This window comes from Bos javanicus, chromosome 5, assembly GCF_032452875.1.
Source record: "Bos javanicus breed banteng chromosome 5, ARS-OSU_banteng_1.0, whole genome shotgun sequence".
NCBI lineage: Eukaryota > Metazoa > Chordata > Mammalia > Artiodactyla > Bovidae > Bos > Bos javanicus.
This window is the reverse complement of record NC_083872.1, coordinates 6785454-6811992: the sequence shown is the minus strand read 5'-3', so window position 1 is coordinate 6811992 and position 26539 is coordinate 6785454. Positions and strand designations below refer to the sequence as shown.

Here is a 26539-nt window from a genome sequence, read left to right as displayed (position 1 = left end):
GAAGATTACACAAAAGTCCTAGCAGGCATATGCCGTAAGTAAGTAATTAAGCGCCGGTCAATTATAGCGCTGTGCATTGTTTCCAGAATCCTGTTAACTTTCCTTACATCATTTCCCAGAGAAGCATTACATATATATATATATATATATATATATATATATATATATATATATAATGTTTTAACTGGAATTTTTTATGAGGCTTTCTCTGAAGCTTTATTCAACGATAAAAATACATATGGAAATCTTGTTTAATGATATTTGAAATGAAATATATACCCAAATGCTCACTCTTAAATCCCAAACTAGACTAATTTTCTACTTAGTCTTTTTCTGAACAGAAGGGAAAAAAATCAAAATACTTTGATAAGCACTACTGCAGATTCTAAAATTTTTTATTGAAATTTACTGGATAAATATACACTTACTTTTATACAATCTGTAGCAATAGAAAAATTTATATGAAAGTTAGAATATATATATATATATACACATTTTATTTTCCTGAAATTATCTAGTGTTTCTTATCAAGCATGAGATAATTCTTTTGGGGGGAAAGAAATAGGTTTCCTAGTGGTTGTGGCTTTGAGAATTCATTCCCATTTCTCACCAAAACAAGCTCTTAAGACAGACGTTAACATTTGTGTGAAACTTTAGAACTGTGACCTTTCTTAGAAAATTCCATTTTGTGAGTGTACACACAATCACATATTCATTCAACATTGTCTCATAACTGAGAGGTCAAACAGGGTCAGCACTGAAAGATGGTAACTGGTTTGGCAATCGGGGACTCTCCATGACCACAGTGAGAGGCCCAGGGTCTCTCAAGAGGGTGCTGTCAAAGTTGCAACAAGGGCTGGAGTCATTTCAAGCTTGACAGACTGTAGAATCTCCTTCCAAGCTCACTCATGTTTTTGTTGGCAAAAGGCTTCAACTCCTTGGAGTCTGTTGGCTGCAGGCCTCTGTTCTGCACCATGTGGGCCCTCCACGGGCTGCTTGCGTGTCCTCCTGACATGGCTGCTGGCTTCCCCAGAGCAGTGATCCATCTGACAGAGACAGAGATGCAGAGAGAGAGAGGGACGGGAGTGGCAGGACATAGGAGTAAATTACAATGCCTTTCAGGATGTAGGCTGAGAATCATAGACTTTATGCTATTTTCTAGAAGTGAGTCACTAAAACCACCACACACTCAAGGAGAGGGGAAATTAAATGCCACCGAATGAAAAATCAAAGAATGTGTGGACATAGTTTCAAACCACCACAATCAGTTGAGAGTCCTAACTGCAAGTTACAGAAATCCCACCTCAAAATGAAACAAACATCAATGGGAACTCATTTGTTCGCCAAATGAAAAGACCCTGCAGGTAGACAAACTCTGTGAGTCGTTTGTTCAGAGCTCTGGCTCTATTTCTCTGATTCTCTTTGTGTTGAATCCTCAGGCTGGTTTCCTACCAGAAAAATATGACTGTAGAAACTCTAGGCCCCATGTGTGTGCATAGAACTTGCCAGACTGAAGAGCATGGCTCCCTCTCAACATCCCAACAGAGTTCAGAGACTCCCTCTGACTGGATGGGCTGAGGTCACGTGACTTGCCATGCAAACCAGGGGTTGGAAGGCTTAGATTGGCTCCAGAGCGCCACCCCAAGTCAGGGCTGTGGAGGCTGTTCCCTGAAAGCACAGGGACCTCCAAACAGAAACCTGGGCCTCTGGGAAAAGGGGAATGGATGCTAGTGAGACAGCCACCAAAACCTCCTACAAAACTCAAGGAAGTTTCTGTCAACTTTTAACAATGGGGTAGAGAGCATTTTTGTAATTATTGATAGAAAGGGAAGGAAGCAGTAGAAATAGAGAAATTGAAGAGCAAAGTAATATAAGCATGCCAAAGAATGAAAAGCTCAGGCAGAATGGATATTCTTGATAAGATGGGAGAAGCACCTGATCTTCTGAGATTAGGGACAGCAAGTATAAACATGGGGGGAAATATGGTGATTCGAGGCAAAGTGGAGGAAGGCTCAGGCAGTGCTGGCTGGTGAATGGGAATTAGAATGAGGGAGAAGGTGATGTCACCCCCTGAAAGAGGAGAACACTATAATGGGACATCTCAGGGGTTAAGATGGTTGAAATGGACAGACTCAAAGGCTAAATTTAATGGTAGTTTTCATACTAGAAGAGCTAGAAAAACTCTGCTGCAGTAAGAAAGTCTAAACCAGAGGAGCCTGGTGAACTACAGTCCATGGAGTCTCAAAGAGTCAGACCTGACTGAGTGCGCATACATACATGCATGCACACACACACAAGCAGAGCTAGAAAAGCAAGAATGCTCTTGTAGAAAAGAAAACTTAAATAATGCTGCAACAGAAGGTAACAGCAGTGAAGGGAAATACTGTAGTATTCATTAAGGAAAAGGTTAAGAAATAACCAAATTAAAGAAAGTGGGAGTTTGAAGAAAGTTTTAAAAAAAGCAAATATGGTAAGTGTCAAAAATCATATTTTAATCTACCTTTCAGATTTTAAGCATATAAAACTTACATTATTTAGTCTCTGCCAGACAGTGCCTCACAGAGTATAGGGGTAATTTTTGAGTATGGGTAATTTTTAATTCTTACCATGGCTTCTAAATCTTGGCAACAAAATGAGGTGGGAATATCTGCTTCTTTTTTATTATTAAGCATGTAGATAAGCAAAATGAGAGAATGTATATTTTTTTCCTTCATTTAACAAATACTAAAAGATTCCTTTCCACCTAGCTGGCTTCTGGGAAGGAATCCTTGCCTTAAAAGAAAGAAGCCTTATGTTTATATTCACACACTCATCTGGCTCAGAGTTTTGTTAAGAAAAAGTAGCATGAAATAAAAAGAATAAAAATATTTGAAAAATCTGACCTTGAAGCACAAGGTCATGAAGAAAGGCAGCCTAGGTTCAACTTGCCTTAGGACAGCGACCTTGATAAAGGTCTTTGATTCAAAATTGGTTAATGGGTTCCAGAGACTGAAGGAGCTGTTATACAAGTATAACCTGCCTTTCTTGGGAAAAAGAAACACCCTGCTGGATACATTTAACCTTCAATTTTGCCTCTTATAATAAGGTGGAAGGAGTCAAGCAGACTAGGACCATATGGAAATTAAGAAAGGCCTATTCTTCTCTGTGAGGGCACATTTCTCCCACTAGCTCTTTCCCAGGCTGACAATTTACTTTCTACTGGCAGTCTCTTAATGGTTTTGGAAGATACTTCATACTTTCTTACTACCAAACCCTTTGTGGGCAACATAAGATGAACCATCAGCAAAGCCTGGCTTCTATTTCTTTCTGAAGACAGAAGAGGACATCAAGATATCCTTGCTTCACATAACTATCATCATTTACTGAGTGTTCACCAGGCGCCACATGCGATACTTGGCATTTTACATACATCATCTGATGTAACTCTCCCAACAATGCTACAAGGCGTGTCCTATCATCATTTGACAGGTAAAGAAACAGATACAGAGAAGACAAGCATTCGGTCAAGCTCACAGGGTTAGTAGGTGTCAGAGCTGTATGTTGAAACCACATCTGTTTCTGAAGCTCACACTATTTCCTTTGTGCCACTCTGTCTAAATTAATGGAAAGAATTCCCAGCATTTATATTGAAAAGAGTCAACAGTTTAAGGAAATGTTTAATATAAGAGAAATAAAATATTTTTTAAATGTGGATAGTTCAGTACAAATATAGATTAAAAATCAAATGTTACACTTTATCCCCAAACTCACTGTAAAATACACTCAGACAAATACATAGACAGATAGCAGAAATACTTTTTAAGGTCAGAAGCAAAGTGAAAGTCACTCAGTTGTGTCCAACTCTTTGCGACCCCATGGACTTCAGTCTGTGGAATTCTCCAGGCCAGAATACTGGAATGGGTAGCCTTTCCCTTCTCCAGGGGAGCTTCCCAACATCAAGCCCAGGTCTCCTGCATTGCGGGTGGATTCTTTGCCAGCTGAGCTATCAGAGAAGCCCTCAACTTCAAAAGCTAGGAGGTAACTGACAAGTTTAGGGATGACATGAGCATATCAGAAAGCAAATAGCTCAGGCCTGGAGGTAACAAAAAGAACCCAAAAGAACTGAGAAAGGACAACAATTTACTGAAAACCAGTGTGGCATCAAAATTCACTTATGGCTTCATTCAGTTAGAAACACGACATAAACCAGTGCAAGAAAAAATAAATACTGTAAGCAGCAGAGTTAAAGGGTATATAGAATCTGAAAAACAGATTCTTCATGTTGGCCCCAGGAGTCAAGTCACTGTTACATTAGATGATGTCATGAAAATAGGGGCTGACCATATTTAGCAACACTCACAGCAGGCAGGAATACTTCCAGACTCCCAAGACAATATCAGGAGATGTCAATCACCACTACGTGTTTTTGCACAGTACTGGGTGGACAGAGAATAACGCTGCTGTTTTAATGGGTTTATCCTGGATTGGTCCCAGCACATAAAATAAAACAATAATAATACTATAAGCCACTTTGACATGCAGATATATACCATGGTGGCGTTCTCAACCAATGCCCTCTGCCCCCTTCCCAGGAGGGCACTTACCACTGTCTGGGGACTTTTCGATTATTACAGTGTGTAAGGAAGGGTGTTATTGACATGTCGGTGGAGACATTCTACAATGTGCAGCAAGCCCCCACAGCTACGAATCATGCAACCCCAAATGCCTACAGTGTGGAGTTGGAGAAGCTTTGCACTAGAGGAGGCTATTGCATTTGTGACCTGAGGGAAAGCCTTGGTCACTGCCTCTTGGAGTTCTCCACTTTCCTAAACACCAACTCTCAGGGATCATCGCTGCCGGCACAGAGGTCTCTAGTAGCCTAGAATTGTGAACAAGGTAGAGATGCCATTGTTTATTTTTCTTTCCACCTGAAACAATAAAGCAGACTGTAAGGTCCGGTATCAGGTCGCCTCGGTTGTCACTGCCGTCCCTGGGGTTTTCCGACACCGACGCAGCAGGGTCCTTTGGCGCCCGGGTTTGCGGGCTGGGTTTGCCCCCCCGACCCCCGCAGCAGTGTGTGCAACCGTGGTGGGAAAAGCAAAACACTTGGGTAATGAGGCGTTTTGTGTAACGTCATTTATTTAGTCTAGATGAGAAATTTTGCTCTTTAAGAACAGGAAGGCTGCGCGAATTCCCAGAAGCTGGAAATCGGGCCACAGGATACTTGTCCATTGGGGAAGTTGATCACTTTGAGTTTACTTATAACGATAAGGCAAGGGAGGGGGTGGTGGAAACCCCCGATCTGGCCGATTTTCTACTGCTGGAAACCCCTCGACCTTGGAGTGCTCCGTCCTGAAGGAGAACCGGCGCCCGCGGTAGGAACGGCACGTCGCAAGAGCTGTTTCCCGACGGGACCGTCCCGGCGTCCGGCCTCGCGTCAGGGTGAGGCGGTCTCCTTTCCCAACTCCTGAGCGCCTCTGGAAACCGCGGGCTTCAGGGGCTAGGGTGAAGAGGAAACCGGCGGGAACGGTCCCAGTGCGGTGGGGGACACCGGGCGCGCGGGATGCAGCAGGAAAAGGCGGGATTCTGCCTTTGTCTCTCCGGCCTCACCCCGGGGACCCGCCACGCGCAGCCCTCCCGCCAGACGCCCCCAGTCCTAGCAGCGTGCCCGGGAGGCCGCCCGGGGGGGCGGGGCGGGGCGCCGCGAGGCGGGGGTGGTGCACACAGGCCACACCCTTTGGGCTTTAAGAGGTACCGGCGCGGTGCGTCAGGGCGCTGTGGGGTGGGGGCGGGGTGCACAGAGGCCACGCCCACGGGGGCTTTAAAAGGTACCCGCGCTCTCCGCCGGGCTGCCAGACTCCCGCCGCGGTTTCTGCGACCTGTTCTCGAACGCTCAGCGTGGTCCTCCTTCCGATTTGAGTGAGTAACCGGAGTAAGGCGATGGGGGTGTTTCGCCGATCCTGGGGATGGGGGTCCCCCTTAGCCCCCCGGGACCCTCAGGCCGCCCTGCGGGCGCCCCCTCCCATCTCCTCTGATGTTACCATCGCGATCCCCATTTGGTACCCCCTTCATCCTCCTCACTCCTGCGCCCCGATCCCCGCCATACCCCTCCACACACCTGCCCTGGTCCCCGCGGCCGCCCGAGACCTGCTCTCGGATCCCGGGTCCCCTGGGCAGAGAAATAATGGTGCGTTATCTCCATACCGGTTTTTCCGGGAGAGAGAGGTAGGGTCGAGAGTTTCGCGTGGCTGCTAATCCGCCGTTTAGTAGTCTTGGGCCCGCTCCTCCAGTGGCGCATTCTCTCTCCGCGAAGAGGAGGGCGGAATCCGAGTCCTGGGGTCTCCTGTGCCCCGAGTGTGCTGTGCGCTGAGGACGACCTTCCCAGGGGTTGGTTCGGAGCCCTGGGGGTGAGCAGGGGGCTCCCATAGCCGGTTGAACCCAGAATGCTTCCTCTGTTGCGGTACAGAGCTCCTGGTAGCCCTGTTGTTCGGTGGCCTCTGCCCACCGAGCGCCGAACCTTAAATGTTGAAGGAACGGGAGTGAAACGTCATATCGATCTGTCCCAGCTTTTTCCGGAACTTTCTACAATTCAGGTACAAACCGGGAAAGCAAGAATGCTTGTAAATTCTGCAACAGGTTCTGAAAATCACAACCGCGGTTCCAGAACTCCACGTAGGCAGCCCCCAGGGGGGAGGGGGGAGGGGGCTTTTCTGAGTCAGGAGACACCCACGTCTGCCCCACCCCCACCTCCCAGCCTGGACTTTTGTAGAACGGTATCTGTTTAAATGGTTACTCAAAATGTTTAAGCTGCTTTATTCGCGGTCCAGAGACCAGACTTGTTTTTCATTTTCATTTTATAAATACTTTTTATTTTGGGTAATTTTTTAACTCGAGCAGTAAAAATGGCCTCTATAATTCTTAACTTTTCTAATTAACCTGTTTTAAAGCTCTACTTATAAAAATGCCAAGAATTCAAATAGGACAGCCACAGAGTTGGTAATAATTTGACTCAGATTTTCAGGAAAGAGCTGGGCAATAGATTCTAAAAGGGTAAATTTCACATACTCTATGTGTGTGTGTGTGAGAGAGAGAGAGAGAGAGAGAGAAGGTTTATTGTTACTTGTAGCAAGGAAGGAGAATACTTTCCTAAAGCAGTGTCTCCCCAACTGCAAAAGTGTCTCCCCAACAAGCAAAACTGGGGAAGTTTTAAGCTAAGGGCACATGCATATTCATGAGGGGGCTTGAGCAAAGGAGAATTCAGCATAGAATTGGGACATAGGTCAACAGAGTCCAAGCCTTAGTCTATTGAAGTTGGGGGCGAGGGGCGAGGGGCGGGGGGGGGGGGGGGGAGGGCGGTCAACATCATTATTTCATCTCCACCAGGGTGGGAGGGCCTTAGTTACTAGTCTCAGGACTTAATGAAACTCAGGTTCTTGATGCCTCATCTCAGAATTCACTGAGAAAGTATTAGGTAAGAAGTGGAGTATTTAGAGAGAAACACACTCCACAGACTGTCTCAGAAAGTGACAGACTGACATACTTTAAAACTGTATGTATTTAAGACATACTTTAAAAACTGCATACCAAACTAGAACAAATTTTATTAAGTCCTCTGTGGTCTCCCCCCACTATCTCATTGGTCATTGCCCTCTAAAACTGATTTCCTCTGATACTTTACCAGTATTTCTCAAGGTTCTTTCTACTCTGAATTCTAGTTTCCTTTTCTCTTTCAGAGTGAAGTTAGGTAGAGACAGGGTCTGCATCTCACGAGTCTTTGAAATTCACAGAACTTTGCTTGGGTATCTTAAACACTGTTGGACCAGAACCAGTACTGGTTAGCTGAATGAATGAATGAAAGTTTGAGTAAGATTGCAATTATAGAGAACAAAGATTTAATTGGACTCAAGCCACGTAAGTATTAGCAGCTTGGAGCTACAGTTTCTATCTTGAATTTTTTAATGGATTCCTCTAAATGTATTCACAAATACTGATTAATACTGGTATGTGCCAAATCCTGAGCTGAAAGCCATACTCTTTGGAAGTCTGTCCTGATGAAACCGCCAACTCACTTGGATCTTGAGGAAACTCTATTTTACATTAAAACAGCAAGAATGATGGCATAGAGTAAAAGTTGGCAGTAATAAAGGAAGAGCTTGAGAAACCTCAGTGCCACTGAATGTGGGGATCTGGGCCTCCAATTTTTCTTCTCTGTCAAAAATCAGGGAAATCAGATGAGCAGGATGAGCACGCCCACTGCAGGAGAGGAGGCATAGCATGGTGAGAAGGACAGGACTGACCAGTTGGGCCCAAATGCACATCCCAGCTTCAGCACCCACTGCTTTGATGACCTTAGGCAAGTTAGTTTACTCTTGGGTCTGTTACTTCATCTTATAAAATGGGTGTTGTAGCACTTACCTTGCAGGGGTTCTCAGAAGGCATGCCGTTCCTTGTACCATTCTGTACTTTGTTGAACACAGGGGTAAATGGCTATCAGCGAAAGCCTCCTCTGGGAGAGTGCTGACTTGGACAGTATTGCCTAGGCCTTGCTTGGAGGCCAGCTTTCTTCCCTTTTGCAGGTTTCCTCAACTGTGTCATTTCCTGGGCTGGTATTGCCTGGCATCCCTTGTGTTCTCTTGGATGGGGTTCCCTGCACCTGGGTTCTCGATTACTCAGGATGGTACTACCTAATTTCTTTGTGTCTTGGAACAGTTTGGCAGTCTAGTGAAGTCTCTGGACCCCTTCTTAAACTTTTTAAGTACATAAAGTACATGGTACTAAGTTCACCAATCCTCAGAATTTCAGGGACTCTCTGGACCTCAGGTTAAGAACCTTGACTTAGGGGAGTTTTCTCAAAATGGATTGTGGAGGAGCCAGGCACAAGTTCTGATTGTTGAACATTTTAATGTAAGTCTTAGAGGAAGAACCAAAAGCTGTGTATTGTAAACCATTCGCAAAGGACATCAGGTTCCTTTGTTACTCATCTCATTGTGCCAACACTGCTACTAATTGTCCTCGACTAATAAGAAGATGACACATACCATTGAATACATTTCAGCCAGATGTCTTCCCAGTAAGGTTTCATTGTGGCGTCTTTTCCAGAAGAGAAAAACAGAATCAAATCCTCACCCCTCCCACAGCAGGACAGAAAACACCCAATTTAAAAGAACTTGTTGAGAGTGTAGCATTGACATATATACGCTACCACGTATCAAACAACTAGTGGGAAGCTGCGCTGTAGCACAGGGAGCTCAGCTGGGTGCTCTGTGATGACCTAGAGAGGTGGGGGGGGGGGGGAGGAGATACATCTGTCTGTATACATCTATGACTAATTCACTTTGTTCTACAGCAGAAAGTAATACAACATTGTAAACCAAGTATACTCCAATAAAAATTTTTTTTAAATAAAAATACATTAATCTAAAAAAAAAAAAAAAGAACTTGTGCTAATAGGCCATGTCAGTCACTACTGTTTTGTGTTGCTAGCCGTGGTTTACTTTTAGTGAAACATCAGTCAAGTAAACTCAATACAGTCTATTTAAATTTCATTGGTATTTTTAACTTGAATTGGTAATTTTTGGTTTCACAGTTATGAGCCACTTAATAATCTATACCTCAGCTTTCCCACTCATACAATGAGGATAATGATAATGATAATCCTCAGCTGTTACGAGGATTAAGTAAGTTAATATAAGTAAACTACTTAACATAAGTATAGTAAGCTTTACATTTGATTGATTTTTCTTAGTCGCATCCACAACTCTTTGTGACCCCATGGACTGTAGCCCACTAGATGCCTCTGTCCATGGAATTTTCCAGGCAAGAATACTGGGGTGGGTAGCCATTCTCTTTTCCAGGGAATATTCCCCACCCAGGGACTGAACCCGTGTTTCCTGCATCTTCTGGCAGGCGGGTTTTTTTACCACCTGGGAAGCCCAACCTTTACATAACTATTTCTAATTATTGTTACTTATCACATGGCAGACATTATTCTAAGTGCTTTACAAATATCGTCCAATCTCAAAACTGCCTTATGATGTAAATAAGCAGTATCTCCATTTTTAAAATGAGAAAATGAGCAGATCAGATAACCAACCTAAGATCTTTTGGCAAATAAACAGTAGTCTTGGCAGATCAATCTCAGTCTGACTGTATGTAAAAACCACACAAACATTAAATTGTCTGAGTAATTAAATATCTTATCGTTTGCACAGATTCTGGACAGATGGAGGTCTGGCAGACGGAGGTCAGACTGACCAAGCTGAGAGCGTAGTTGTATTCTAATGGGTGATTTGGCAGCTTGTCTCCAAATCTGTGTCAAGGATTTTGCTGTCCTCCGAGTTGAAGACATGAGTGGCAACAAGATATAGAAGCAGTAATGAATGGTGAGGGTGAGGTGAACACAGGAGTGCTTTTAGACAGAAGGGAGGTTTCCCTCAGGAGGAGGATGGACTTGGGAGAGCATTGAGGAGTGGTAGAGTGCTTTTTGGCTGAGAGCAGCCGTTTGGGTGTGAGATTAGCAGAGAGGACACTTAACTGCCAGTTGGCTGGATGAAGACACTGGGCAGAATGGAAGGCATCCCTGGGTGTAAGTTACAATTCACGCTCCAGTGATCTGAATGTTCTCCATCCTTAAATCAGACACTAGAGTTTGGGGGACAGCTTGTGGTTCTGGAGTCAGACATGAGTGGTTGAACCTAGATTTGCATCTTTGGAGGTCACTGATCTGAGCAAGTCACTTAACCCCAGAACATCTGCTAACCATATTTCAGGTGCACTGGTGCTCCTGAAGGAAAAGGAGGCCCACGTTTATGGAGCACAGGCTCTCTGCCAGGAACTTTACGAATGTTATTAATATCTCGTTAAATCCTTAACAGTCGTCCTATGAGAGACTGCTCATCCATTTCCAAGTTGTAGCTGAAGACATAAAGGCTCAGGGGATCAGGAACTTGGTTAAGATAGCAGAGCTGATCACCGACTTTCAGGCTTACAAGTGTCTGATTCTGAGTCCCACACTTTCTCTTCCTCCAGGAATGATGTAGAGGCAGCATGTGCACTGCAATTTCTATGGCCGACATAAAATAATAATCTTGAATTCAGAACCTTGACTGATCTCTGGAATCTTTTTTCAACATAGTTGCAGGAACCCGTATCAGTGAACAAGATGAAACTATCCTGGCATCCCTCTATCAGTAGACTTCCCAAACCCCTTCTGCGTGCGTCTGGGCTTTGGGTTGTATTATTTTGCTGTTACTTGTTTATATACCTCTACCACCAAAGTAGAACTCCCTGAGAAACTGGCACTCTCCCTTTACCCTTCTATCCTCTGCTCCCGACCCAGGATACAGCTTGTAAGATGCTGAGTTAATAGGTCTGCAGGAGAGCTGCATAAACAGTGCAGCGTTAGTCTTTATCAGCTGCTCCTGTGCTGCCAGAATTACTCGAGATTCAGAAATGAAGTCAGGAGTTAACTGGATGAGGGAGGGAAGTCAGTTTTCCTGATGTTTTAGAGGGATTAGGGGTGTAATGAAGGAATGGATGCACTCTGAGATGGGTAGGAGATGAGTATTGATAACAAAGACTGAACATGACTAAATACCGATGGTAAAGGCGACCAGTGATTAGATGCTGACTAGAAGGACATTTTCTCATCTGATTCTCTTAACAACTCTATATGAAAGGCACTGCTGTCCTCCTTTTGCACATGAGGGAAGTGAGACTGTTGACTCCAAAATCCATTTTCTTAGTTCACCCTGAGGCTGAGCTCTCCTGAAGCCCAGCTTGAGGATCTGGCCTTGGTAGAAGGAGCCCATCACTCAGATGCAGTCTCACTCAGATAAGGGATGTAGACTAATAAGAAGGTAGTTTGGGTCGAAGAAGAAAATTTTAGAATGGGCATTCATACATGAATGCTCGTGAAGCTTAATTTCCAATTATTTACAGCTCTCAAACTCTGGCCTCTTTAAAAACCACTGTGTTTGGGGACAGTTACATATTCTTTAACAAGTGACCCTGTCTGGATGTGGCTCAAAATGAAACTGGTTTATAGTAGATTGTCCTCTTGGGAAGTTATTATAGTATGATAACAAAGATTCTAGTATAATAACAAAGACCTGCATGTAGTTGTAAAATGGCAGATCTTCTGGAAGCATTTAGAATCTAGGTTTATGAACAATTCACTCGGCATCAGAGCAATTAACTTAAATTGCAAGTGGTGACATGGAGACTTGAAATTCATGGGTTTGCGTCATTCAGATCCTAAAATAAGGCAGTTAGCGCAGCACAGGTGGGGAGAATGATGCCTCTGGCCACTGGCTATCTAGAGAATGAGCTAACTTTACCACAAGGTGACTCAGATTTAGACAGTAAGTTTCTTCTTGGGCTAAGTCTTATGGGTTCTGGGTGTGGTGCCTTTAGACTAGCGAGAAGCAGCAAAGAGAAACTGCACATAGGTGTTTGGATGAAGATCAAGTTTTTTTCATCCAGCACAGTGGATAAATCCTAGTGCTGGAACTCTTTCCGGTAATGAGAACCAAAGAACAAGATGAAAAACCGGAATTAGCCCCAGTGTGGCCTCTTTTGCAAGGTGTGTGTAACGTGGGATTTTCTTACCATTCTGTAAATTAATGCACAGGATCAGGGAAAGGCATGCAGACTGCTCAGTGCAAATCCAGTCTGCTGTGATTAATGTCAGCTGTTGTGGAGCAGTGCAGCCGGGAGCTTGTAGGAAAAATGAAGCTTTGCGTTTGTGTGTGTTTTAATATATGCATAGCAGTGCCAAGAGTGACAGGAATGGAAGATGGTCCCATTCCCTCTGCCAGATTTAGCAAATGTGCAGAGGGGCACACCCAAAGGTGTAAATTCAAACTTAATTTCATAGTCCCCACGAGTGCCAACTGCCATTTACTTGTGGTGCATTGTAACGTCCCAGAAGGTTTATGAGTGACTGATCAGGTGACTTTTCTTTACGGCTGTTGCTCTGTGCTGTGTCCTATGGGTCCTGGTCAGGGGGTTTCCTCTAGGAAGACTCCTGGCAGGGTGGACAGTATGAGATGCTCCCCCATCCTCAAGCTGCCAGTTACTGGATATCTGCCAAGAAAAAAATTTATGTATTTGTGTTTTATCTTCACAATATCTCTGTGAGGTAGAGGGTTACCTTCCCCCCTTCTTTTGCAGATAAGAAAGCCAAAGATTGCACAACCATTATAATAGTGAAATTAACCCAGGTCTGTCTAAATCAATGTTTTCCTTCATCTCTCCCTTCCTTCTTTGCCCTCCTTCTTTCCTTCCATTACAAAATATTTCAGACATACGAAACAGAGAATAACATAAGATACACCCAGCTACCCACTATCCAGCTTAACCAATAAACATAAATCCAGCTGGCTCTCTCTGAGGATGCCCTATTAGCCTGGCCCACAGGGAGCATTATTCAGAAACCCTGAGCAAAGCCTTTAAGCTGAGTGCAATTTTTAAAAAGTTAATGATTTGGAAATTGTGCTGAGAATCCAAGAATGTGATGGAGAAAAGTAGGGCAGTGCTACCGCTGTCTTCAAAAGATCGAATCGGGAAGTGTACAAACAAATTGAAAACGGAAAGATTCTTTTAAAACAATAGAAATTATGTATTTTAACATATGCCAAATACTCTGGTAGATGATGTGGGGGGAAGACAGAACTGTGATCCCCACCCCCAAAGGAAGAAGTTCTTAAAATGCTAAGCTGAATAGCTATTGGATAGGTATTTCCCCAAAAGATGACTACTTACCTTTGAATGGCATGGTGTGTACAACAGGAATCAGACTTGACTTATAAGAAGTGAATTTATATAACCCTGAATTGCATAAGAAAAGGGAGGATATTCTTCCTTTTTTAAAAGTCCCGAGTTGCTCTACAGCAGAGAGAAACATAGAGTGACAAGTTAGTTTTGATGTATTTTTAGATGCTGTTCAAAGAAAACCCAGGACAGTGTTAGTCTTGATAGAAGTCTAGCTCCTGACAGGTGATTGCTCCAAAGTAAATATGATACACATTGGTGGTACCATGACACTTTCGAATGCGAAGAGAAGGGCCTTGCCAATAATGTATTTTAAAAGCCAGCTAGGCTGTTGATGTTTGGGATCCGATTTTAAGTCACTACAGCATCATTACCTACAAGTCTGGCTTTGGTGTTTGGATACCTCAGAATCATGGGGTTACTTCCAGCAGATGTCTGTTGTATCTGTGAGCATTCCAGAACACAGGTAACTTTGGAGCCATGGGGCAAGGTCATTACATTAACTCTGCTCCAAGCTCAAGCCAGGGAGGGCTGTTGGAGCCAAGCTCTGTGTCAAGTTCTGCAGTCGGGCTCAGGTTTCACTGTGGATTTAAACAACGGAGCATCTGTCTGCAGGGACGGGAATGAGAATTTATGCAACTACTAAAGGACAGAAGGAAATGGCACCCCACTCCAGTACTCTTGCCCGGAAACTCCCATGGACAGAGGAGCCTGGTAGGCTGCAGTCCATGGGGTCGCAAAGAGTTGGACACGGGACACGACTGAGCAACTTCACTTTTCAGTTTCATGCATTGGAGGAGGAAATGGCAACCCACTCCAGTGTTCTTGCCTGGAGAATCCCAGGGACGGAAGAGCCTGGTGGGCTGCCGTCTATGGGGTCGCACAGAGTCGGACACGACTGAAGCGACTTAGCAGCAAAGGACAGCATGCAGATATATCCCATTGGTGCTGGGTATCGATCCTATACGATGCCTTCACAGGAGCCTGGTAACATGTGTGGACCCCAGGAATTAATCTCTTCCTGTCTGAACAAGGGAAATAGGCTTTCTGCAAGTTGAGGCCAACAGACAGTGATAACTAGTCCCATCAGTCAGGCCTTGGTGTGTCTCTTTGTGTGTTGCTGCTGCTGTTTATTTCTGAGACCAGGGGCTCTATCTCCCAAAGGGAATTTATTGGCTCATATAACTGAAGAGCACGGGATACAACAAGGTGAAGCTGAAAAGCATCTAGTTTCTCTGTTTTCCTCTATGCTGGCTTCATTCTTAAGTTTTCTTGCAGACAGCTGCTAGCAACGCCCCTCCTGCATTCGCCCAGTTAGTTGTAAACCAAAGATCAGGTTTCACTTCCATTGAACTGGCCTGGGGTCCTGTGCCTGGTCCTAAACCAGTCATCACAGGGGATGCAGTGATCTGACCGGTATGACGAGTCGCATGTCCAACCCTGGAGTGGAGGGTAGAGTCAAACCCCTCTAACCCAGGGCTTCTCAAACCGTCTGTGATAAAGGACCATTCTCTTTAATTTCCAAATAGAGACTGACTGACTGTCCTCTGTCCGACAAGATGAGTCCACTGGTCATGCTCTTGATTGTTGTGGCATAAAACTGCGGAAAGGTTTCTAAACGCTTACCTGCATGTTGTCTTGAATTGGTAGCAAGCACCGTGGACTGTCTCCAGGAAACTGCATTTAGTAAGTCTCTTAAACCACATGTGCCAAGAAAGAGATGGCTGCTTCCCTGGAGAGAATCTGAGGAAAGTATTCCCAGAAGAGGGGTCAGAGAAGGCTGGGTACCAGCAGGGTGCCCAACACGGTGATTAATTCTGTCAGGCTTTCTTGTGGAAAGACCTCACCTCAGTGTTCAGGAAGCCTTGCGTTCTGGATGGTCTAAATGGTGTAGGATGGTAAGTGGGATGGGAATTTTCTCCATCCTCCTTTTTAATCTTAAGACTGAAGGTTCTTCAGTGTTTTGCTTAAGAAGCTGTCCCTGTTCCTTCTTTTTCTGGCCAGATTTGAGTTAGTCAGGATGTCCCAGCTTTCTTAGCCAGCTGTGAACACTTCGTACTGAGGCCAGCCGCTCATCCAAGGGGACGCAACAGACAAGGGCTGCAACCACCACTGACTGAAGGGAAGTCTGGAAATGACAGTGGAAGCCAAAGGGATCCTGGTACTGTGTTTTTAGATACTGTGTTGTAGGTACTGCAGGGCTGACATAACATGCTGTCTTTACAGGACAGCTGTAACTGGCAAAGGCAGTCGAGCAGGTTGGCCATTCAGAACTAGGCATTTTAAACTGGGTCCAAGTAGACCAAGTCATTGAGAGAGAGACGAGAACACGCTGCCCTACACCATAGCGGGACAGCCAAGGATTTCAGCTTCCAGCTGCTCTGCCACAAGTCACACTGTGTGTGTGCTCAGTTGCTCAGTCGTGTCTCACTCTGTGCGACGCTGCCATGCTCCTCTGTCCATGGGACTGCCCAGGCAAGAATACTGGAGTGGGTTACCATTTCCTCCCCCAGGGGATCTTCCTGACCCAGGGATCGAACCCAGGTCTCCGGAGTCTCTTGCTTTGGCAGGTGGATTCTTTACCACTGAGTCGCCTGGGAAGCCCCATCAGGCCACACTACTTAGGAGGTTTTTCTGACACACTCAACGAGAATTCACTTCACCAGGAAGGGGACTGGCAACATATTTTGTATGGACGGACAGGCCCATCAGAGAGGGATAGCCAGCTGTTGGCTGGACCGGAGGACACTGGATTAGTGAGGCACAGAAGCTTATATGGTCGCCATCTGGATGGAGATCTGTTGTGGTTACAGCCGGGCTCCACCCACGAAGTTGTGCTAGTCAGATAAACAACTGTTTATGCTGTGAACTCCCGTAACTTTACAGAAGATACACAAATTCAGCACTTGCTTCCTCCCTAGAAATTGTGTCATAGTTTGTGTATGTTAAATGGTTAAGAGTTTGGCAGTGTTACAATGAAGTAAACATGTAACAAAAAGCTCTGCCCTTCAGCTGAGTTTTCAAACAGTTCATTACAGCTGGCTGCGCTGGTGGGGTGTTTGCCTTTCCGCTCCCTACACTGCTTTCTTAAAGCCTGTGGATGCGGGTGGCGGTTTGTTTTGTGCCTGGCGACCTGCACTGATGTATTGTCCTTTGTCCTGTAGCAGGAAAAAAACCTGTTTGTGACAACCCCGTTTCCTAGTGAAAGAGCTATAATTTGGGAGGCAAGATGAGGTTATGTGGAGGACCCGCCCGTCTTTGAAAGGTGTGGTCGGGGCAGGTTATAGAGAAATGAACGCTGTCCCCCGGGTCTAAACAGCCCTCCAGGGAACCTGTGCGGCGTCTCGTCGGGTAGGGGCCCGTCCTAACGATGCTCTCTTCCGCAGGATGCCTGTCTGGGGAGGTGGCAACAAGTGCGGGGCCTGTGGGAGGACCGTGTACCACGCCGAGGAGGTGCAGTGTGACGGCCGGAGCTTCCACCGCTGCTGCTTCCTGTGCAGTGAGTCTCCCTGAGCTCGGACTCGCGTGTGGGAGCTTCCATTCACCTACTTCAGGAAGAGGCTGCTTCTGTTAACAAAGCTGACACCAGCAGTCCCAGTGGTTTCTGCCTGTCTGTCCTCCTGGACAGTGCATGCACCCAGCCTCCCAGCAAGGACAGCGAGCCAGACACTCAGCCTGCGTCCCCACAGCACTTCCCCTCCACTCGGCTCCCATGCACGTTATCAGTTATCACGTCTGTCTCCCCTGCCACACCCAGAGCGCGCGGGTGTCTGTGGTTTGGCGTCCAGCACAGTCCCTGGCGCATCCCGGGGCTTGGCTCCAATCCCCGGATGAACGGCTCACTCCCTGTCCGCTCCGGCTTTCTCGTCCTGGCCGACCTCCTCCTCTTTGAAACCTACTGGCGGGTTTCTCAGCATGTCAGTCGTTGAAATTCACATGTCTAGAAGCTCAGATCCTGACTTCTCTGATAGTGAATATATACAGTTCTCTCTTGTTAATGATGTCCTAAATTTGAGGGAAAGGAACTAAGGAAATGAGAATACCATAGAATTTGTGGGGAATTCCTGTTGTTTCTGGATGGAGAATGAGCAGAGTGTCTGATGAAGACAGGAAGTAGCCCATGAAACAGCACATGCCCAACTGCTCCATGGAGGAGCAGTACCTGATAAGGAGAGAAAGAGGATAGGAGAGAAGCCCCCCACCCGCCACGCTGCAGACTCCTTCTGAGGACCACCAAGTCTTCAGTCTTAAAACGGGAGAGTAGCTGCTTCAGAAAACTCAACGTTAATCAGCTTGACTCAAATGACAAATTTTCTTTAATGAAGGATTTGTCACATGAGGAACCTTCCCATCCGTGCAGCTTATCTGCCATCTCTAGAGTACCGTGCAGTGAAAACTACTGTTAGGAGTTCTGTATGTTTTTTAAAAAAAATTAGTTACACTAAGGAATAAGGAATAATCAGAAAGAACTTCCCTCACAAATTTTAGTCATCCTTTTCCTTCTAGGCACCAACACTGAAGGCATCTGGACCTTTTTATACAGCAACTGCTTTGCAGGCAGTCAGAGACAGATGAGAGAGTTGCAGCTACACAGAATACAAACAGCATATGAGTGTGTGCTCTGTGCGCCTCCATAGCAGCTCGCATTCCTCAGATTTGGTTTAACCATTTCGTCTCTTAGAAGTTAATTTTCTTTTAAAGGAATCTAATTTTTCCATAGCTTCGTACCAAGAGAGTGTAAGAACAAAGAGGAAATGCAAATACTTGAAAAATTGTTCTTAGTTTCCTCTAGGTTAAGCCATGATGTCTGCACCATAATCAAGCCAGTGTTTATTAAATGTCAAGGTCATCACTGGTCATTTTTATTACTCTTTCCTAATATTTGCCTCTGCTGACTAAAGCCTTTTAAGGAAATAATTTAGAGTAGTTTATAGACCTAGAATTTTACTGCATAGAATGCAGATGAGGCCTTAGGGGGAGGGGCTGGTTCTCCAGTAAAAATTTCATATATTTAAACTTGTTCTGGTTCATACATACGTGTTTAAAGTTTTTTTCTGTGTATTCTGTGAAGGGTGTTTGTTCTTTAGCAGTGTACAATTTTAGGTTCACTCTGTCTTTAGGCAGACATATGTATGTCAGTACTTGAGCCTCAGCATCAAGGTTCAAAGGTGATGATAGCATTCTGTTCTACCAGAGAAGACTTCAGTCTAAGAGAACAGAAACTTCACCATCCAGCTCTGCCCTGAAGCAGCCAGCTGGCCACGTCTCCCTGCCCCTCTGTCTCTCCTCTTTCCATCTCTTCTTTAAAGGGGGGGACCCCCTCCTCTATCGCACTAGGGCGGGCTTTCCTGCTGCCCAGCTGTGCTACCAGTGAGCTTTCTCACAGTTTGTTTTTTTTCTCCAGCTTAATTGCAGTTTTAGAAAGTGAAATAATGTCTGGATAAAACTTGATGACATTTGGCAGTTTTATGAAGTGGGATACGTGGAAATGTCTTGTGGTTAAGAAATCCATCAAGAAAGAATGTGTTCCCCTCTGGGACTGAAGGGAGACTTGAAACCACTTGACGATTTTCAGACGTTACTTATCACTGCTGGAGAAGCTGGTGGTGAGATGCGAGAAGACTGTTTTTTCCCTTCCAGACTAGTGATGAAAACTAGAATTCTGGATTTAAAACTGTTTTCATCCCAGGAGGTGCTTTTGGGGGAGGAGAGCTGCAGAGGCAGCCCCTCCCCCCGTCAAGGCACTCCTGCCCTTTTGTTCTTTAACAATACTTGGATGAAGGGGATGAAAAGACTGAGTGTTGAGGGCTAGGAGCAAAGGCCTGGGCACAAAGCGCTAGCTCTGGTGCTTTTGTGCACGAATCACAGTCACCTCTGAAACCTCTCTCCCTCCTGCCTGGGAGGCAGATCCTACCACAAAGTTTGAGGCTTCAGGATGTTAACATTCTAATGTATTTCTAATGCAAACCATCATATAGGTGGAGGAAGGCAGATAAAGCAGGAATGAGAGCCTGTGCCTTTCCCTTTTCTAAGTTTTGTGTCAGCCCTATCATTGTTCTAAGGAAAAAGGCATTTTGGGCACATTTTTTAAGTCTAACTTTTTCCCCCTCAGTGGTTTGCAGGAAGAATTTAGATAGTACAACAGTGGCAATTCACGATGAAGAAATCTACTGCAAATCCTGCTACGGAAAGAAGTACGGGCCAAAAGGCTACGGGTACGGCCAGGGCGCAGGCACCCTCAACATGGACCGGGGCGAGAGGCTGGGCATCAAGCCCGAAAGGTGAGTCAGGCCTCTGACCGGCAGGGAGGAGGAGTGGCCATTCATGTGGCTTGATGAGCAGCGGAACCTGGGTGTTTCCAGGTTTTTAGCTTGAAATAATCAAAGACAATGACTCAGATTTACTGCTGTTCTTTAAGCTTGAAATAATGGACAGTTTTGGACCTGGCAAAGCTCTTATTAATTATTCTAGTGATGTGCAGTCCCGGTTTATAGCATTCTGAGCTGTATCAAGGAGTCATGATATTCTCAAAAGTGCTACTTTCACAGCGCTTCAAAGATGTCAGATGTAGTGTCGGAATCAGGAGATGCGTTTCTCCTGTGCAGTTACGCAGTCGGCGACGATTCCTCAGTCACTCCCTCCATGCCAGAATGCTTCCTCACCAAGAAGTGACTTTTCTTTAGCTTACTTAAAACTGGAAATTATTTCCCGTGTTTGATTCTATGAGATGAGTTGCTATTAAAGGTGTCAGTACCCAAGTAAGCCAAGTGCTAATAAATCTGCTAAATTTTAGTGATACATGTTGAGACTAATTTCTTCACATAAAACTTATTCCTATTGTTGACCCAATAATTCCCTCATTTGAACTTCGTATTTTTCACATCCACTTTTATACTGAAGAAGCCAAAAGTGGTGTAATAATCCTGTAAGATGGCCTTTCCCTTGGACAAGGCCATTAATTGTGCCCTTACTCTAGACTGGACACGATGCAATAATATATGGTAACTCATATACTTCTCACAGTCCTATAAAGTAGGGCTTCCCATCTTAGGAACAAAGTAAGACAGAATTAAGTGATTTGCCTACAGTCACACTGCTAGTTAACTGTAGAGCCTGGAACAGTGTAACTCCAAAGCTTATACTCTTAAGCACAAGGCATTATGGTATGCCTGAAATAATGTCTGCTGAACATGTATGTTCATTCTGTATAATCTTCATAGTAACTCTGAGTTTAGATACTTTGTCCCTGTTTTATAGACAGGGCACTAAGGCTCAGTTCACACAGATAAGTAGCAGAGCCAGGATTTGAACATTTGTCCTCTTGGCCCCAAACCTGTGCTCCTTTCTGCATCGAAGCCCACCTCTCTCTCGTTTCTTCTGCTCTCTGAGCCATGGTGCCTTGCTGGGCGTCAGCTGTACCAGGACTGACTCATTCACTGCTGCATGCCGTCACTTGCAGGAAGGCCAGCTTACCTCTGACTTCGTTAATGTTCACTGTTCTTGTTCTGCTCTTTTCCAACTTGTTAAAATCCATTCTTGTTCCCCAAGATTTTATTTCAAGCACAGATCTGTCCAGCTTCCCCCTAAACAAGAGCTCATCCATGACCCCAAAGTGAGTCAGTGACTGTGGCCATAGTGGTAAAGCCACAAGGACCAGTGGCCCCTCCTCTGTGTCTGCTCTTCCCACGTCCTCCAGTAACTGGCCAATGTTCCAAGCTGGCCTGTGTGATCTGTGCCCTCCCCTCTTCCCTGTGTTAGCCTGGCCCTGTGCCATGCATCCAGCAGGACTAGGTGTAGGCTTTCCTTTTCTGGAAGCCTCTCTCAGTGACTGCACTCTGGGAGCACCTGTGGTCTGGAAGGCCCCCATGTGGTCAGCGCAACAGGTGTGGGGCGCACACAGCTCCGGGAGAATTTCTTGACGAGGCAGCACTTGGGGCAGGGACATCTTCATTGGGCAGACCTGGATTTTTTTAGTTCAGGCTCACCAATTTACTAATACTCTAGCCCTTCAGCAGGTTATTCAACACATAAGCCCATGTTTCCTCATCTGACATTCAAGGTAACAATTAACCATACCTGAGGTTGTTAGTTCCCTGGTGACTCAGATGGTAAAAGCAGCAGCCAAAACTGCATGCAATGTGGGAGACCCAGGTTTGATCCCTGAGTCAGGAAGATCCCCTGGAGAAGGGCATGGCAACCCAGTCCAGTATTCTTGCCTGGAGAATCCCATGGACAGAGGTGGGTCGCAGTCCATGGGGTTGCAAAGAGTCAGACATGACTAAGCGACTTTCCCTTCCGAGGTTGTTGGAAGGAAGGTGGAAGATAATCCACGTCAAGTTCTTCTCAGTAGGACTGGCAGATCTGGAAATTTTTCTTGGAGAACACGTAACTACAAGTGTTGGATACAGTGAATAGCTTTTAAAGATCACAAAGTAGGTGGGGGTGTCCTTTGGTATCTGCAGGGGGTTGGTTCCAGCACCCTTACAGATCCCAAGACCCGAGAACGCTCAGATTTTACACAAAAAGGTGTAGTATTTGCATGTCGCCCACACATCCTCCCAGGTACCTTTAAGTCACCTCTGGATGACTCCCAAGACCTATTACAATGTAAGTGCTATGTAAATAGTTGCTGCTATGTGGTAAATTCAGGTTTTACTTTTTGGAACTTCCTGGAATTTTTTTTCTTGAATATTTTCAGTCTGAGGCTGCATCAGTCTGTGGATGCACAACTTGTGGATAAAGAGGGCTGACTATATATATATATATACATACAGTGGGTGGTGGAGTTTTAAAAATATGCCCATTTACAGACAGTTCAATCCTGTGAATTAGTACTGTGAATTGGTATTTGTTGCTTAGAATAAAATTTCCAGTGGCCACATCAAACATGATTCAAGAAATTCTGTGCATGAAACAATTTGCTGCTGCTGCTGCTAAGTCGCTTCAGTCGTGTCCAACTCTGTGCGACCCCATAGACGGCAGCCCACCAGGCTCCCCCATCCCTGGGATTCTCCAGGCAAGAACACTGGAGTGGGTTGCCATTTCCTTCTCCAATGCATGAAAGTGAAAAGTGAAAGTGAAGTTGCTCAGTCGTGTCCGACTCTTAGCGACCCCATGGAGTGCAGCCCACCAGGCTCCTCTGTCCATGGGATTTTCCAGGCAAGAGTACTGGAGTGGGGTGCCATTGCCTTCTCCGATGAAACAATTTAGGTGGGTGGAAATGTAGGAAACTTGGAGATGAAGATATTAACAATACATGTGAAGTTTGAATAAACTGTCTTATGAAAAGGCGGTATTTCTCAATAAACATTTCATTTAAAATATAAACGTAAGTTAATAAAATATAACTAGGACAAGATTGTTTTCCTACATGGAAAAACTGACACTTAGCTACCCTTTGCTGAATGCTAACTATTGTCTTATCTGCTATTTATACTTTCCCCCAATATATTGGGGAATTAAATAATCCATAAAACATACTTAATTTTCATAATTCTGCCTATATGCAGAAACTTGACTGCTTAAACTACCACTGATTTTTTTCTATTTTTTGTGAAGAAGCTAGTTGTTAATTCCAATGTTATATGAACAATAATAATAATATGAATGTGGGGTGCACATACATGCTATGGTAGGTAGCTTAAGTGTTTAGTGCTGAGGATTCCATGAATTCTGATGAGTTTAGACTCAGAGGGACAGATACTTACGTCTGGAGCCTTGTCTGACTTTTGGTAACGATAATGAGCCTATAAATAGACGGCTAGCCCCTGGGATTTCCTTCTTGCCCTGCCCTGGCCTGTGGAGGCCTCCAGCCAAGGACAGTAGAGCAGTTACATTCGAGTTCTGTTGTGTCTGCCTTGTGGCTTCTGAGAGCCTTTTGGGAAATCTTACCTAGTTCCTTTCTTCCCCCTTCCACAAGTGTTCAACCTCACAGGCCGACAACAAATCCAAACACTTCTAAATTTGCTCAGAAATATGGAGGTGCTGAGAAGTGTTCCAGATGTGGGGATTCCGTATACGCTGCCGAGAAGATCATTGGAGCTGGAAAGGTGAGGTGCTGTCTAGAGTCAGTAAGCCCGCTCTCTGCTCCCTCTCTCCCCCAGGTCCCTTCAAGGCCCACTCAGGCACTCTGCCTTATAAATAAATGCCTTGAACTAAACTTTTTCGTAATCAAATTTCCATCTGAATCATTAATTTTTTGAAGTGATCCCCTTGTTTGACAGATCACATCCATGTTTAACAGAAACTTGTTTTTATGGGGGGGGCACTTATGAAGGTGTTAACGAATAAAACAAGACTTTTAACACACCTGGACTGCACAGGTTTTTCAGTGTGGTGAAAGGGAAAAAACAAGAAAGGAAGCATCAGGGCACCTGATGCTAATGCAGTTTGGAAGAGTTGCTCGAGCACATCTCCTCTCTAAGCTGCTGTGTTCTCAACCACGGAGGAGGTGGTCTTTACAGGGAGCCCACTGTGCCTGCAGCCAGCCTTCGGACAGCTCTTAGGGAAATGGCCCTTCTGTGGCACAGCTCCCGCTCCGTGTCTTCTGTGGATGAAGTTTGAACTGAGCACCTCTGCAGGCAGCCGAGCATGTGGAGAGTCTGGTCTTAGCCTGGCTGGGGCTCACCCACAGCAGTCAGGAGCCCATGTGGGGTTGATCTTCCAGCACCTAAACTTACTCATTCTTCTCTTCCAGCCCTGGCACAAAAACTGTTTCCGATGTGCTAAGTGCGGGAAGAGTCTTGAGTCAACAACTCTGACTGAGAAAGAAGGTGAAATCTATTGTAAAGGTATAATTTAACTTCAGTTACTGCTGTCCATATGAATATCCTGTACTGGCTATTAGTGAAGGAAATGTCACCAGCAGGGGGGAAATACTTTAAAAGTGGGGAAAAGGTGGGCATAGTGCCACTGGGAATTTGAAAAGATCTAGGGATGCTTACAGAGAACAGAAAACCACAGAACATTCTTGAGGACACGGCCATTAAAAACGCCTCTACATAAACAGCAGTCTTCTTTCAACTTAAATGTTTTAAGCAAAACATATGAATATATGAAGGTAATAGACAAATATATAACTAGTCTGGTCCCAACTTGCAACTCAGTTGCGACTATGAGCTGAATCCTAGCGAACTAGAACACTCAGACTTAAATTTGCAGCTTTAAGATAGTTACTGTAAGGCAGAGCCAGCAGGTTTTTATAATTTACAGAGGTTTGTTGATACATGGGTCTTAAGCAGTGCTAGCAAAGCAGAGACAACAGCCCACCAGGCTCCCTTGTCCCTCGGATTCTCCACTCCAGTGTTCTTGCCTGAGTCGCACAGTTGGACACGACTGAAGTGACTTAGCAGCAGCAGCAGCAGCAGCAAAGCTTAATGGACTTGCACTAATTCTTCCCTTTTCTTTTTGTAGGATGCTACGCGAAGAACTTTGGGCCCAAGGGATTTGGCTACGGCCAAGGAGCAGGGGCCCTTGTTCATGCTCAGTAGAGGTGCAAACCCAGAACCAAGAAAGATCACACACTGAGAATCTCTACACAATCTAGGCACAGATAATCTAATACTAAACTACTGTGAAATTCTGCAGTACTGAAGTACTGTATGTTGCCCTGTACTTGGATAGGCTGGCTGACTAGTAGGAAGACAGCACTGTATCTTTTTGCTTTTATTCATCAGTATTTCAAGAACTATTTCTTTTACATTTTAAATAAAACTCCAGCTTGATTTGGGTATTCAGTGTCTTTCAGTTAACCTTTTGGAGGACTGTTGTGATGCTGGCTAGTGTAAAACTAACCAGTGGGTCCCCACCTGCATTTTTATTGGTTAACAAGCATCTACCTACCCCATTACGTGGCTGACTCACCAGGTTAATCTCTGCATTACAGCTGTTTGAAAAGATGGCTCTCCAAGCGGCAAGTGTGCCCGAAGTGAGGGTTGTGAGGCAACAGGCCCACCATGCCCGCGCCTCAGAGCTGGCATTTAGCAGTGCAGAACCCCTGCCTGCCCGCCCCCTCAAGCTCAGGGGGCGCACTTCTGCTGCTGGATGCAATCTCCTAAAACATGGCTCCTAGACAACCTGCACCAGTCACCGGAGAGTATCAGAAGGCAGGTTCCGAGGCCCCACAGCAGCAGAACCTCCAGGAGTGAGGCCACAGAAGCCCTTCTGAACAAGCTTCTCAGAAAGGCACACTGACCCAGCGAGGGCACATTGTTAAACAAAACACTTAAAAATTCTTTGGATTTATCTAGGTAATTACAAATAGCTACCTATAGACAACTACAGAATCTGAGGCTTAGTGTGACTTTTTTTTAAGACTCCCCACTCTCATCTGATAGATGGTGAATTACTAATCCACGAAATGGGCGATTATCTTGCAAATTTCAGTTCTGCAAAATCAGCAAAGAATGTTACATTGTCCTGGCACATTCAGCTGGCTCAAGGAGAAAACGAATATTAGACTATATGTGGTATATTTTCATTATTTCTCCAGAAACTTTTAGTTCATTATCAAAGACTCAATCAACCCTTTATTTTTCAGGAGCAGGGTGTGAAATTGTTCTGTAATGTGTAATTATAAAATTGAACCAGCCTAGTGTGTGAATATATCTTAATCTTACATAACCTCAAGAAAAGGGAAAAAGTCAGAAACTTACTGGGAAAAGGCTAGTTGAGGATGTACCAGGTGAAAACAACTCATGATTATTTACATCACAGCCTTGAACACTTTGCATGTTCCATAAGTTAGGTTTCACTGTGAGAAAGGGGACAGCGGGCTGGGGAAGTTAAT

The 26539-nt window shown here is 45.0% G+C and overlaps 1 protein-coding gene across 1 annotated transcript; it reads left to right on the top strand.

Annotated features, from left to right (window-relative positions):
- The first annotated feature begins 5817 nt into the window (after positions 1 to 5817).
- Positions 5818 to 25475, top strand: CSRP2 (cysteine and glycine rich protein 2). Its single transcript, XM_061415594.1, has 6 exons — positions 5818 to 5898; positions 17139 to 17251; positions 19865 to 20033; positions 23672 to 23801; positions 24449 to 24542; positions 25165 to 25475. Exons 2-6 carry the CDS (start codon positions 17140 to 17142, stop codon positions 25239 to 25241), a joined length of 582 nt encoding a protein of 193 aa, XP_061271578.1. The 5' UTR covers positions 5818 to 5898; position 17139; the 3' UTR covers positions 25242 to 25475.
- Positions 25476 to 26539: the final 1064 nt, after the last annotated feature.